This window comes from Camellia sinensis, chromosome 6 (genome assembly GCF_055761805.1).
Source record: "Camellia sinensis isolate YWXY chromosome 6, ASM5576180v1, whole genome shotgun sequence".
NCBI classification, from domain to species: Eukaryota; Viridiplantae; Streptophyta; class Magnoliopsida; order Ericales; family Theaceae; genus Camellia; species Camellia sinensis.
Window position 1 is genome coordinate 162,800,630 of NC_138966.1, and position 13,397 is coordinate 162,814,026.

Sequence of the window (13,397 nt, forward strand, 5' to 3'; positions counted from 1 at the left end):
GAGAGTGTTTTTGCTATTTGCTACTTTCCTGTTCACAAGTGCTGTGGATCACAAACATACTTGTTGGCTGTAAAAACGTCTTCAATGTCAAGAAGAGGTAACAAATAAAAACTTCAAATCTATTTTGTTGATCTCTAGAGCTCGTTTGGCATAAAAAAGCCAAAGACATTTTGACTAAAATAGTTACAAAAAGATAAAATATATTTTTAACCTAATAAGATAAAATATCACATCCAATTTATAATCATTTCATTTTTTTTCTCACAAAAATCAAGAAAGCCAAAAAATCTATCTCAAACGAGACTTTTTAATCTCAGACTAAAATAGTCAAAAAGTCAACCTCACATTCCAAACAAACCCTTAGTCTATTTGATTATCATCACGTAAGGGTTTTTCCAGTCATAAAAAATTATGACATTCACATTTCATCATAGATGGCCTAGGCGGTCCTAGGCTTTAATGCAACAATGTTTTCTAATGAGTAGTTCAAGTATATTAACAACATGGGCATTTTATGAAACAAATGTTCCAAAAAAAAAAAAAACATAGATGCAAAAGATTTTGACAACTGGCCATCATCTTGTTAAAAATATAAACCAAAACACAATATGAAGCAAGAACAACGTTAAGGCCTTGTTTGTCATAACCAAAAAAAGTCAAAAAATACTATCCTATTTAAGTCACATCATCTTATTTAAGTCACATCACCTCTCTACCACATCATTTCAAACCCAATCCATATCCAACCCATATTTAATAAAAAGTCAAAAAGTACACTTATTTAGATCATCGCAAACCACTCCTGAATATAAACCAAAACAGGAAGCTGTACAAGAGTTGTACGAAGCAACCATCAAATGGCAAAACGTTGAACATACAAGTATAAAATGTTGGGTATGTAAAGAACTTGTCAACGGTTTTTAGATTGTTGTCAATACTTTTAGATTGAAGAGTGGGTACATTCTTGATCTAAGAATGGGGGGTCAGCCGAGCCATTCTCTGGGAGAATCACCAGGCAAGATGGGAGCAGGAGGAATTTCTTCCATATCCTCTTCAGACTGTTCAACCTCCAACGCAAGATGTATTAAATTAGTTATGTCCATTGGCGGTACAATCTCAAGTTTGTGATCTGGTGTGTGCTGCTGATTAAAGCGGCCCGGAAGCTTGGAGGAACTATTATAGCAGCCTTCACAGAGGTCAAAGCCAATTCTCTCCTTGCAGTCTTTGCATTTGTAACGCTCCCCAATTATCGGACACACCTGCATCAAAATGATAAGGAAATTTTTACTGATTACTGGTTTTTAGTGAAAAAAATGAGAAGATTTACACGTTTATTTGATTTGGAGGGCCTTGCACAATCTAGCACCTATAGATGTGTGGTCAATGGTCAATGGTCATGTGCCTAAAGACCAAGTAAAGAACTTCAAATTTCAAGTTGGACAACTTTTTGGGAAAAGCTAAGCACACACCCACTCTCACTCTCATTCACACTGTCTGTGAGAGAGGGGTATGTGGGAGTGAGAATGGGTGTGCTAGTATGCACCATTGCATATTTCCACCAAGTATCACCCTACATGAACGACATTCATTCCCCCCACTCTTTACTATGCTCTTGGTCATCGCAAGACAATTCAGTCCAAACTTACGTCAAATGACCATGATGATAATATATAACAATATAGTTTTCCAGCTTGTGGTCTTGCATTCAATTCTAAGTTCTTCCCACCATAATGATATTAATAAATATGCGACTTTGCAACATGTTTGTGAAAGAAACGATGAAATACACTAATGGACGTCTTAGTTCTAGTGAGCAACTAGTGATGGTCATCCAATTGTACACCATTAAGAAAAAGCCCCAAAAGGGAGAAAAAAAAAATGTTTTAGTCAGCAATTACTATGTTCTTCTTAACATATGCTCCGTTTGACAAGTGCCGGAAAGAACAAAACTCCTTATAACAGAGTCACCACAAGACATGCTAGCAAAAGGTATTCATAGTGATTATCAGGTTTCCAAAGTCATGCATTTAATTTGTCTTCCAAATTATAGAACCACAAAGCAAGACAAAATAGGCCTTACCCCACAATAATCACAACCAACTCTGAAATGAACCTTGGGTCCTCGGCTAGACAACATCGATAGGTAATCCGTGGTAGGTAATGTTGATAGCCAGGAAGCATTTTTCGGGGCTTTTGTTGAACCTGCCACTAATTTATAGATCATATTAGCAGCAGCAAGGTTTAATCATGCAAAAAATAACACCGTGGAATATAAATGGGCAACTAAAATCTAGGGAGTACTGTTGAATAATCCATCAGTATCGGCAGGGGAATAAGTAAAATATCATGTTGACATCGGTTCAATTATCTCCCAAATATTATGCAATTAGTTTAGAGTCCGGAAGTCCTACTTTGCCCGATAAGTGAGGCTAAGGGGTGGTCACATGTATCTCAAGTTTGCACTATTGGGCTAGGTGGAAGGGGCCTTCCTAGATCGGTTCTTGGTTATCAATATATATATATATTGTGCAATTAGAAGTATCCTAAGATCAACAAAAATCCGATGTAAAGAAGCAGCTAAAACTTAAAACATACATGTTGGTGGACTCCCATTCTGACTAGCAGACTGTTTGGATGCAGCCTCCTTTCTTAATGCATATTGTTCTGAGAACTGCTCCTCCAAGAAATGCTTCAGTACCAAACAAACTTTTGGGTTCCCATTTGGATGCGCACTTGGACATACTTGACACATGGGGTCCTTGTCGTCAGGACTGATGATACAAGTTTCACAATATACTGCACAAAGGAAGACAACAGACCGACATTTCATTACATAGTTTTTCAGACTTCAACTGTGTACAATGACGATTTAAAGTAAAGTTTACCATGGCCACAATTAAGAACTACAGGTTGATAGAGCAGTTTCTTGCATATAGCACATAGGAAATCAGCAATAAGCACCAGCTTGGAATTTTGCTGTTTATTGAATTTATCTCCCAGCATACCAATTTGTCCAAAGGGCACATTTTTAGTGGCTTCAAAAGTTGATTTTGCAGGAATGGGTGCAATAGTACTTTCTGATTCCCCTTCTACTATAGAACATGGTCCTAAACTAACATTATTGCATGAACTGGTAGTAGAATGTGGGGGAACACCACTGTGGATATATGGCTCTTTGATAGGTTCTGATCCAGATAAACAATTATCAAGCTGGGGAGAGAACTGATCAGATATCTTTTCTTCTTCTGAAACAATGAAATAAGAAAACATATGAAATTGCGTTAGAATACCAGATCCTTGAGAAAGAATGAATTTAACACAAATCAATGAGTATGAGCTTGAACAGCAGCAGGGTTAACACAAGATGCATAATCAGTAACTGAAGGGTTTAGAAAATAAATGCATTAATTATAAATAATGGTCGAATAAAAAAATAGCACATCAGTTTCTATATAGGTTTTGCTACAAGTGAAAACAACTGTTAACTATAATAAAGTTTGATAGTACTACTGGATCATTGAGAATGACTTCAAAAACAAATCAATTACTACAAACTTGAACAGTGACGGGTGTAATCACGAGAAGCATAATTAGCAACTAAAGCATTATAAAATGAGTACATATGTACAGATAGCTGTCAAATAAAATATATCACATCACATCAACTTTAATATAAATTTTCTTACAAATCAAAACAATTGTCAAATGCAATAACATCAGATAATACCAGATCACTAAGAAAGAATGACTTTCCCACAAATCAACCTACAAGCTACAGCAATTCAAAAAAAAAAAAAAAAAAAAAAAAAAAAAAAAAAAACTTAGAAGCTACAACAACGGTTGTTATCATGAAATGCATAATTAGTACTGAAAGCATTATAAAATGAACACATTAATCATATAAAACAATCAAACGGAAAATAGAACAATTTTTACATAGGTTTTCTCACATGTCAAAAACAACATCCATGTTACATTGCTATACAACATACATAATCCAGAACACAATAATGTGAAAAACATACGAAAATATCTTCCTACAATCTCTGATATATCTATTAGTGAATATTCCACAGAAGTATTCACTTGGAAAAAACTTGCCTATTCCAACCCAAGAACAGAACCAGGTTCAAACTCACCTTGGTTTAATGGAGAATTGGCAGAAGGACGCAGAACCATCATTTTTTTTTTTGATAACTCGGTATCCAGCACATTGGGCTGACTAATTTGGTGGACCAATCCCACCGTCCACTTGTGGGGGTCCCAATTAAAGCCAAGGAAAAGCCCTATTTAGATTGGCCCCAAGAAATTGTTTGCACCTAAGAGGTTTCGAACTTAAGACCTTGAAGGGAGCACACCCTCAAGCCTAGGCCAACCACTTGAGGTTTATAGAACCATAATGCTTGCAAGCAATTGGTGTCACTTGGTGCAGTCCGTGAACACAATCATTTCTTGTTCTATAAATTCAATTATTACTGTTCATTAAACTACAAAATTTACTAGAATATGTTTCAAAATTGAGAAAATAAGTTCCAAAATTTAGCACCACTTTCATTCTATATTTTGCTTTTCCATTAAATGCAGCAGGCAATAATTGTATTTAAAAAATAAATAAATAAATAAAACACTACACTCAAGCATACATGCATTTACTAACATCTTTAACAACTATGAGATAAAGGGTATTGACAAGTACTCAAGATATCTGTTATCCCAGATACTGTAAATTTATTGCAAATGAATTGCTTTCTTTGCTTCCATAGGAGTGTTTATAAGTCTAATATCATTAGTCCCAAGGTCCTAATATAAAAGGTCCTTCAGAGGCTGATTGAACTGCCATCTATGACTCACATACTCAGCAACTAGCTGTCACTAAAAATACCATGAAGATCACAATTACCAACTTTCCAGCTATAAATGTAGTCATAATGGCTAAACGTTCAAATTATTTTGCTGTCAAGCACCCCGCCACACAACTTTTTAGACTAAAATACTACAAAAGATTTTTTTTTTTAATTAAAAAAAAAAACATTTTTTTCCTTTAAAGTATAATAGATTTTTTATGCAAATAGATCAAACTTTTACATCTCTGGCATTCACAATTGTAGGCAATTTTCCATTCCTGTAAAGCATAAATGGACATATATTTCATATTTATAAGTGAAACTAATCATTTATGCAAAATAATTTGATAAGCATAAAAACCAAACGTTCACAACACACCTATCACTTGTTGTTCCCTTCTTTTATAAGCTATTGGGTATAACTTCAAAAGCAAGAAGTGCAGTAATTGACAGATACTAGGGAAATGATTGTATGGATGCCGACAAACTGGACAGTGTGACACCAGACAAGAATCCATGGCTCTGAAGACACACCAGAAGCAAGAAATGTGCCCACAGCCTGCAAACATGGGAATTGTACTTTAAAATTAAAGAAGGAATAACAACTGATTTGTAGTCATTGTAATGCCTTCTTACCCAACACAACAGGCTTGTAGAGGAGATCCCTGCAGACCAAAAGGAAATTGCCATCAAACAAATTATTCCCCAGAATAAAAGATAACAATATAGGTTCAGTTAGTGTGCATCTGGATGTCCCTTTGAATTTCAATGGCCCCATTGTGTTGTCTATGGTTATTGAAGTAAGTAACACCTAAGGTGGGGCAATTGGAAAAATATAGGATACTTCACCATGTTTCTTGGTATATGAATGAATTTAGGTTTTCTTGAAATGACAATATTGTTTGTAAGACAATAAATCATTTTCCTAATTGCTAAATCAGGTAAGGATCAAAACTTTCTTTTGTTTCCATCAAGATTGTAGAAACATTTCCATTTAAATGAACTGCAACAAAACATGGGTGAAAAACAAATTTCACACGCCTCCATTGTAACAAAGAAAAAAATGGTTGAAACGTAAGTAAAAAATTTCCCATCCATGTTGTTGATTGTAACCAAAGGTAGTGTCCCGTTTTCCATTTTAGAGAAAAGAAATATTCACTTTGTTTGGTTGTTGTTTTTCAAACTCAGTTTTTTGAAAATTTAGAATACTTGTTTGGTTATTCAAAAAACTAAACACACTTTTCAAAAATGCATTATTGCAAATTGAAGTTTCCCTCTAACTTAAGGAGACATAAAATTTTGAAAAAAAAAAATTTGTCACATCAAAAACTACTCTCATCTTAGTTATATATATATATATATATATATGTACATGCTATATATGTATGAAAACATAATTTGATATGTAGTCATTTATGGGTACATATCCTACCATTAAATGTGAGACTTTATCATAAAATTTGCACTCATTTCAATCACAGAAAATACAATTTTTTTACAAATTAGCTTTAAAGAAAAATCATAACTTACAAACTTTTACAACATGAAGTACAAAAAATTTGGACATTTTGTTATGCTAATTACAGGCGATGTTACACACGTTTGTGTAAGAAACTCACTCCCAACTAAGATATAACATCTCAAACATATATATCTCAAAGAAACAACAGAAAAGCAACAACCCAAACTTAATTTTATACTTTATATTTAATATTCATTTATACTTAACAAAGACAATTTGTAATTGACATCAATCTCTAATATTTTATTCATTTTTAAGACATATATTACTACTAAGCAAGGGAAAAAATTGTTATAATATATTAATATATTTAATACATAAGATACAAAATATATACATGCTCTTATAGGCGCTCCCAACCTTAGAAACACTGACACTTCTATGGAGGAAGGGTTTCGTGTCAGACATCCGTGTTAAACACCAACACTCTTTTTTTTTTTTATCAGCGATTGTTAGTTGTTAGATTAGTACACATGGGAGTTAATCTCCCCACCCTTGCAAAGTACCAAGTGTTTGCCTTCTTAATTCAACTTTCTCTTAAGAAGAGTTAACCCCATGACCTCTCTCTTAGGAACTAAGCCCTTAGGAGAATCATGGTGGCCAACTAGGCTAGGCTTAGTTGGTTAAACACCAACACTCCTTGAAGCCTCCTCAAAGGTGTCCCAAGACTTTTTCAACGTATTTTAATTTAAAAAAATTAAATTCATAAAATTGAACACTTCTTGAACTCTCTAATCTAAACATGTCCTATGTGATGAATCTCTTCATAATAACAATGTTATGCATTCTTCGGAACACAATTTATGCACTCTAAATATGTTTTGCAACATTTATAAGGTAAATACATCTTGATATTATAATGTTATGTAATTGTTTTGCACTCTTTAGCATGCAATTAATACAAGAATATTATCTTGATATTTAAGTTATAAAATATATCACTTTTTAATTTAATTACTATTATGTCGCATATTGTTCATTACCTTTGAATTAATTATTCAAATATTTAAATTTGCATATGTTAATGTTAAATTTATAAAAATATACATTTTAAACATGTTCCCAAGCATGATGTCTTCTATTTTTTAAAAATTGACATGTCGGTGTGTTCATGTCACGTTGTGTTGTGTCACGTATCTGTGTTTGTGCCACTTAGGATGTTTGCTTCATGTATATTACATAGTTCATTCCTTTTGTCAATGTTGTTCTTAACTATAATAATCCAATGCCAAAGTCAATTGTAGGCTGTTTGATACTTGTTTTGTAATGTAAAATAATGGTTTGTATTATTTTCAGGGCTTATTTCCAATTGTATTTACTCCTCAACTCCATTCTACTCTCCTAAAGTGGAGCAATGAGCAGGCAATATCCAATTGAACAATTACTTTTCTTATATCCACTATCTAATAAATCTCTACTTTATACTTCCGTGTGCTTTCAAGTTTTTTTGGTGCTATTTCCAGTGCATTTCAGAAAAGTTTCCCTACTTTAGAACACTAAAATAGAACTTCAGAAGTGAAATTTTGAGATCTAATCCTGTTTTTACTTGGAATGATTTGTTCATCTCAATGAGATATTCAAGTGGCAAGAGACATCTGATAGTTCCCATAATAAAAGATATATACAAGCAAGCTACATACTCTATCAAGTAATAAAATTAATAGTCAAAAGACGACTCAAGTGCTGTATCTATTAAGATCAAAAGTTGAAAAGAGTCACAATCGATGATGTAGAGTGTTGCTTCTAAATCCTGTATCAATTTGTGTTTGCCTTGTACACACAAATTTCTTATCCTAAAATCAAGATATATATATATATATACCTGTATAAATTTGTAGTAACAAAATGCAAAATTTTAAATGTTGAATTGAGTACAATTTCTGATAAAATTTGTAATCAAAGATTTACAATTTCTTTCTCTTTCCCTTGAAAGATCATAGCATTAATACACTAAAATGGCAACGATGCCAAGGGAAACCTAACTTATTCACAAAATTTCGAACAAAATCCCCAGGATGCATTGAAACCAGTGATTTCACAGCTCAAATGTGAAAATAAACAAGATAAGCAAGGCATCGATGGCTATATATAGGAAAAATGAATATCTAAACCAAAAGCATTGAATTTGAGAATATAAATTAGGAAAACAAACATATGCACGTATATATATATAGAGAGAGAGAGAGAGAGAGAGAGAGAGAAAGAATAGGACTTACAGGCAAACGCAACACTGAAACTCATCAAGAATTTCCTCTTCGGCTTCAACAACAGCCGCATTTTCCAGCTGATTGTTCATTTCTATATTGTTATCTCGATGTAAAAATTATATATATATATATATATATAGAGAGAGAGAGAGAGAGAGAGAGAGAGAGAGAGAGAGAGAGGGTTTGGTTTGGTTTGGCATTCACGTCATCGATGGGGAGGAGAGCGAAGGTAAGGTTTGCTATATTCTTGGCGGTGGCCGCGAAACCCAATCCAATCCAACCCGTTTTTGCAGCCCAAACCCAATTCAATTTCTTTTTAGATCCTCTATCTCTTGGTTATTGTTTTTTTGTTCAAATTTCACTTTATTTGTTTCATGTGCAGTTTTTTTTTTTTAAAAAAAAATCTATTTATTTATTTATTTTTTAATTAAAAGGGGTAAAGTAATATGCCTTGTTTGGAAATATGTTATTTTAGTAATTTTTTGATTTTTTGGCTAAAATATGAGGTAAAAAAAACTTGTATGTTTATGGTGACTTTTTGGCTTTTTACGAAAAGATGTACAAAAAAATAGAGAGAAAATGAAAATTTTAATTTTTTGGTATAGGTTATAGGCTTTTTACCTTTTTTTAAATAACTTTTGAGCTTTTCGGCTAAAATGTTAACTTGCCAAACGAGATGTAAATTATGGCTGAGCAAGGAATCCGTGAAATCCGTAATCCGATCCAGTTCAGTCCAATCCGATAGGTTTGGATTGGTTTTTTGAATCCGCGGTTCGGTTCTGGATTGAATAATTAAAAATCCGTAGTTCACGGATTGGTTCCGGATTGAATCCCACGGTTCCGGATTGGAACCGATCCGGACCGTATACAAATAGTCTATATTTTTATTATACATCCTCCCCCATAGTATTTTTTCTTATTCTATGTAAAATCTAAACTCAAACCTAAAACCGTATAATATCTTCTTTTATTACTTTTGTTTGTTAGTTTTAAGTTTTAATTTGCAATGGTCTAAATACTTATGATGAAACCAGTTTTCTTATGATTGTTTAAATTCTAGAACAGTATGTCGTTATTATAGAAAAACATGTTGCTATTATGGAACTAATATAGCGCTATGTTTATATTTTTATGAAATTCAAGTGTTATATATATATTTTTGTTATTTAATTATGTGAATCCGTGGTCCTAAACCGATCCAATCCGTATTTAAATGGATTGGTTCGGATTGGTTCCATGATTTAAACGGATTGGATTGGTTCCAATTTTTTAAGAACCGTAAATAACGGATTGGTCCTGGTTTTACCCCAATCCGGACCATGCTCACCCCTAATGTAAATGATAATTCAAAAGAATAAAGTGTGTTTTGTTGCTGGTATTTTATCGAGGCTTTTCCTAAACTCTGTGATTCCCTAAGTATTTAATTAATATAATAATAATAATAATAATAATAACAACAACAACAACAACGTAACAACCTTAACTTATGAGCCAAGGTTAAGTTTGGCTAGCACCTAGAATATAGATTGGCCACATGGAGGTAAAAATGAGATAATTAGTAGACCATAGGTTGTCCATGTGGAGGTTAGGGGAGCTAATCAAAAGATGGTAATTCGATAAATGCACCACGTAAAATGGGTGGGTGACGCACCCACAATTAGCTTGATTATAAATAGCGAAGTGAATATTAGCAATCGAAACAAAAAAACAAAGAAAGTTAGTAAGCGAAGATAAGGGAAACGGAAACCGAAAAGGAAGAAAAAAAAGGAGGATTCGATATTAAGGTGAATTATATTATAACATGTTTTAAATATGTCTTGAGTTACTATAATATATTTTATGAATATTTTGAGTTACCACAATTTATTTTAAATAATTTATGTTTTATGGTTACGTCAATGTTTCAATTACATAGATTATTTTCTGAACTCTATTTACTTAAATTGAAATCCATGAATATGTCTGTCTAATTTTTAAAAATTATTTGACAATGATTTTGTAAACAATTATTTTTTGTAAGTACCACCACGGGAGTCTCATGCCTTGGGGGACTTAAATAACCATTGGCCCCTATTTGATCACTTTGTGGTCCTCTATTTGTCATGGATCCATTGACCCCTGTTCTGATCGTCGCTCCAGTAACCCATATTCTGTTCTGTTCTATACCGTAATTATAGTTATTTACGTAATTTTTATTTCAGTTTCTGCCACTTAAATAAATTATTTATACAACTTAAATTATATCAATGTTTTAGCTTAAATAACTCTCCATGGTTATTTTGTGCCCCTATATCACAGTATAATATTTCTCACTCTGCTATGTGCTTATAGCTGTTACCCTTTCAGGTGACGAGACTTAGCAGGATCAAGATGGGGGATAACACCATAGTGTTTTCTTTTTGTACTATCTTTATTTCTAATTGGATACCTAGAATAAAATAAAAGCCCAAATGACTATGTTTGTTTCTTTTTAATAAACATTTAGTATCCAATTATTTTTTATTTTAATTTATTTAACTTATCTGCCTGCACTGCGACTACAAAATTATTAAAATTATTTTATTTTTATCTTGTTATAACGCCTAGACTTTGGGTATTAGGTTTGGGTTGTGACAAAAGTGGTATTAGAGCTTTACAAAAACACAAAAAAAAAAAAAAAAAACAAAAAACAAAAAACAAAACCCTGAGTGTCTATTAATAAATATATATATATATATATATATATATATATATATTGTCATAAAATAAAAATAAATAAATACTATATTTTGTCCAACATCATAATTGTTTAATTATATATATTGTCATAATATAAAATAAATAAATAAAATATTGTGTCCAACATGATTTAAATAAATATTGGGTGGGCTAAGTTTTCCTATGTTGTAGGACATGGCACACCAGGAAGAATTGATTTGGTTCGAGAGCCCTAAGGAGCGCATCTGGCCCTTAACTTCTTGGAGGGATGGGGGGACTCAGAAAGCACTATCAGACAGTCTCACCCCGACCTTGACCGACTCATGGGGAGGCCAATATATTTGCAGGCCGATCTTGACGAGGACTACCTGTTTTGGAGACTTAGCCGGGCTAGCATTCGAGAGAGATATATTGGGCTGACGCACATTGTCGAATTGGTACATCCACATTTCTTGGTTGCTTCCTTACCTCCAAGCTTTGCCGAGAGGAGAGAGAATATATACCCTAGCAGCCACATTCGCATTACTACACCTCCTCCACAGCACATTGTCCAGATCCCAACTATAGACTACATTGACAGTACCACATACTTAGAGATGCATGTGCGACTCATTGGGCGGTAGTTTTGGGGATATGACCACGGTGTACTAGTTTACATGGTCCAGGTAGTTCGGGGCTATTTTGGGTTTGAGCTCAGTGGATGAGTTCCTGTAACAACCCCGACCCATGATTAGCGCTAATTTGTGCTTAGTATGCCTAACAAGTAATTAAGAAGAAATCCTGAATTAATTACATGTGCATTGCATTATTTTGTGTTTGTATCTGTTTAACGTAGAAAGATCTGTTCATATTTTTTTTTATTCGGTTTGCGAATCGAAGGCCTTATCGGCAACCGAATCAGAAATTGACTTGATTTATGTACTATTTGGAATTTTTAGAACATTATGGTAAGTTCAATTAAAATTCGATTCGGAACGATTTAAATAGATTAATTTGATACCCATGTGATTAGCCTTAATTAACTATCATTAGGCAAGCCTATATAAGGCACCTTTTTGCCTCCACTCATAACTGTGAGAGATAGAGGAGGGGGAGAGATTAGAGTTAATTTGAAGCCAAGCTAACAAGAACTAAAGGAATTGAAGGGAATTAGAGGGATTAAGCAAAAGAACACTAGCATTTGAGGAATTGAGAACTCTAGGTAAGGAATCAAACTCTTAGTTATGTAATTGAGTTAGATTTTACAAGAATTCAAGTGAGAGAAATGGATTGACAAGAGAATCAAGTTAGAATTTGGGAATTGTAAGTCATTCCATACATGCATGTCCATATCATGAAGTTCTGAAGTTGTTTTCAAGAGAATTCTCATATGCATGTTCATATTTTGTTTGTAGTCTAAGAATTCACAATGTTTTTGAGTTGAATATTTCATTTGATCATGTTTTAGGAAGCCATGAACTCAAATTATACATGCATGTCACATTTATAGTATGTTCCTACATTTCAAGTTGAATTTTGCACAATTGGTGAGCTATTTGGTCATTATTTTTTGAAAAGATCCTTAATTCATGATGTATTATGAATTTCTAAGTGTTCCTCAAGTTTTGGCCTAGGAAAAAAAATCAAGTTTTGATACTTAAAGTTTGAGTTTTGAGCTTTGGAAGCAAATATGGAAATTCCAGAATTTTGCATCCACGCTCGAGCGTAAGGAGTCCACGCTTGAGCGTAGAGTGACCACTCTGAGTGCGTGTACTTCCGCTCGAGCGACCAGAAGTCCACTCGAGCATGAAATGCATACTCTCGGAAGTTCATGTGTTTTGCAGATCGCTCGAGTGAAGGTCTGAGTTTCACGCTCGAGCGGGGGTCGAGCGTCTATCAAGCATGAAAATAAAGCAACCAGTACTTTTGTCAAAGTTTGCAGACTGCTCAAACGAAGGAAGTTACGCTCGAGCGTACCCTCACATTTTGCATGTCCGCTCGAGCGAAGAAAGCTACGCTCGGGCGTAGACCCTGTTTTTCGCAAGTTTTGAAAAATATTTTCAAGTACATTTTTGCATCCTCATTCCATCCTAGACATTCCTACGCCAAGATTAAAACACTAAAATGAGGTTAAAGGCTAGAAACATA

The 13,397-nt window shown here is 33.6% G+C and overlaps 1 protein-coding gene across 2 annotated transcripts; it reads right to left on the reverse strand.

The window, feature by feature from the left end:
- Positions 1-723: 723 nt before the first annotated feature.
- LOC114295078 (E3 ubiquitin-protein ligase PRT1) lies at positions 724-8,911 on the reverse strand. Of its 2 annotated transcripts, none has more exons than XM_082875236.1 (7): positions 8,583-8,911; positions 5,481-5,509; positions 5,224-5,403; positions 2,886-3,245; positions 2,596-2,796; positions 2,081-2,202; positions 724-1,259 (listed from the first exon to the last, which is right to left on the reverse strand). In XM_082875236.1, the coding sequence occupies exons 1-7, from the start codon at positions 8,660-8,662 to the stop codon at positions 984-986; spliced, it is 1,248 nt and encodes a 415-aa protein (XP_082731362.1). In that variant the 5' UTR covers positions 8,663-8,911; the 3' UTR covers positions 724-983. The 2 variants fall into 2 exon arrangements, with proteins under 2 accessions (XP_082731362.1, XP_082731361.1); XM_082875235.1 differs by having other exon boundaries at positions 2,081-2,208.
- Positions 8,912-13,397: the final 4,486 nt, after the last annotated feature.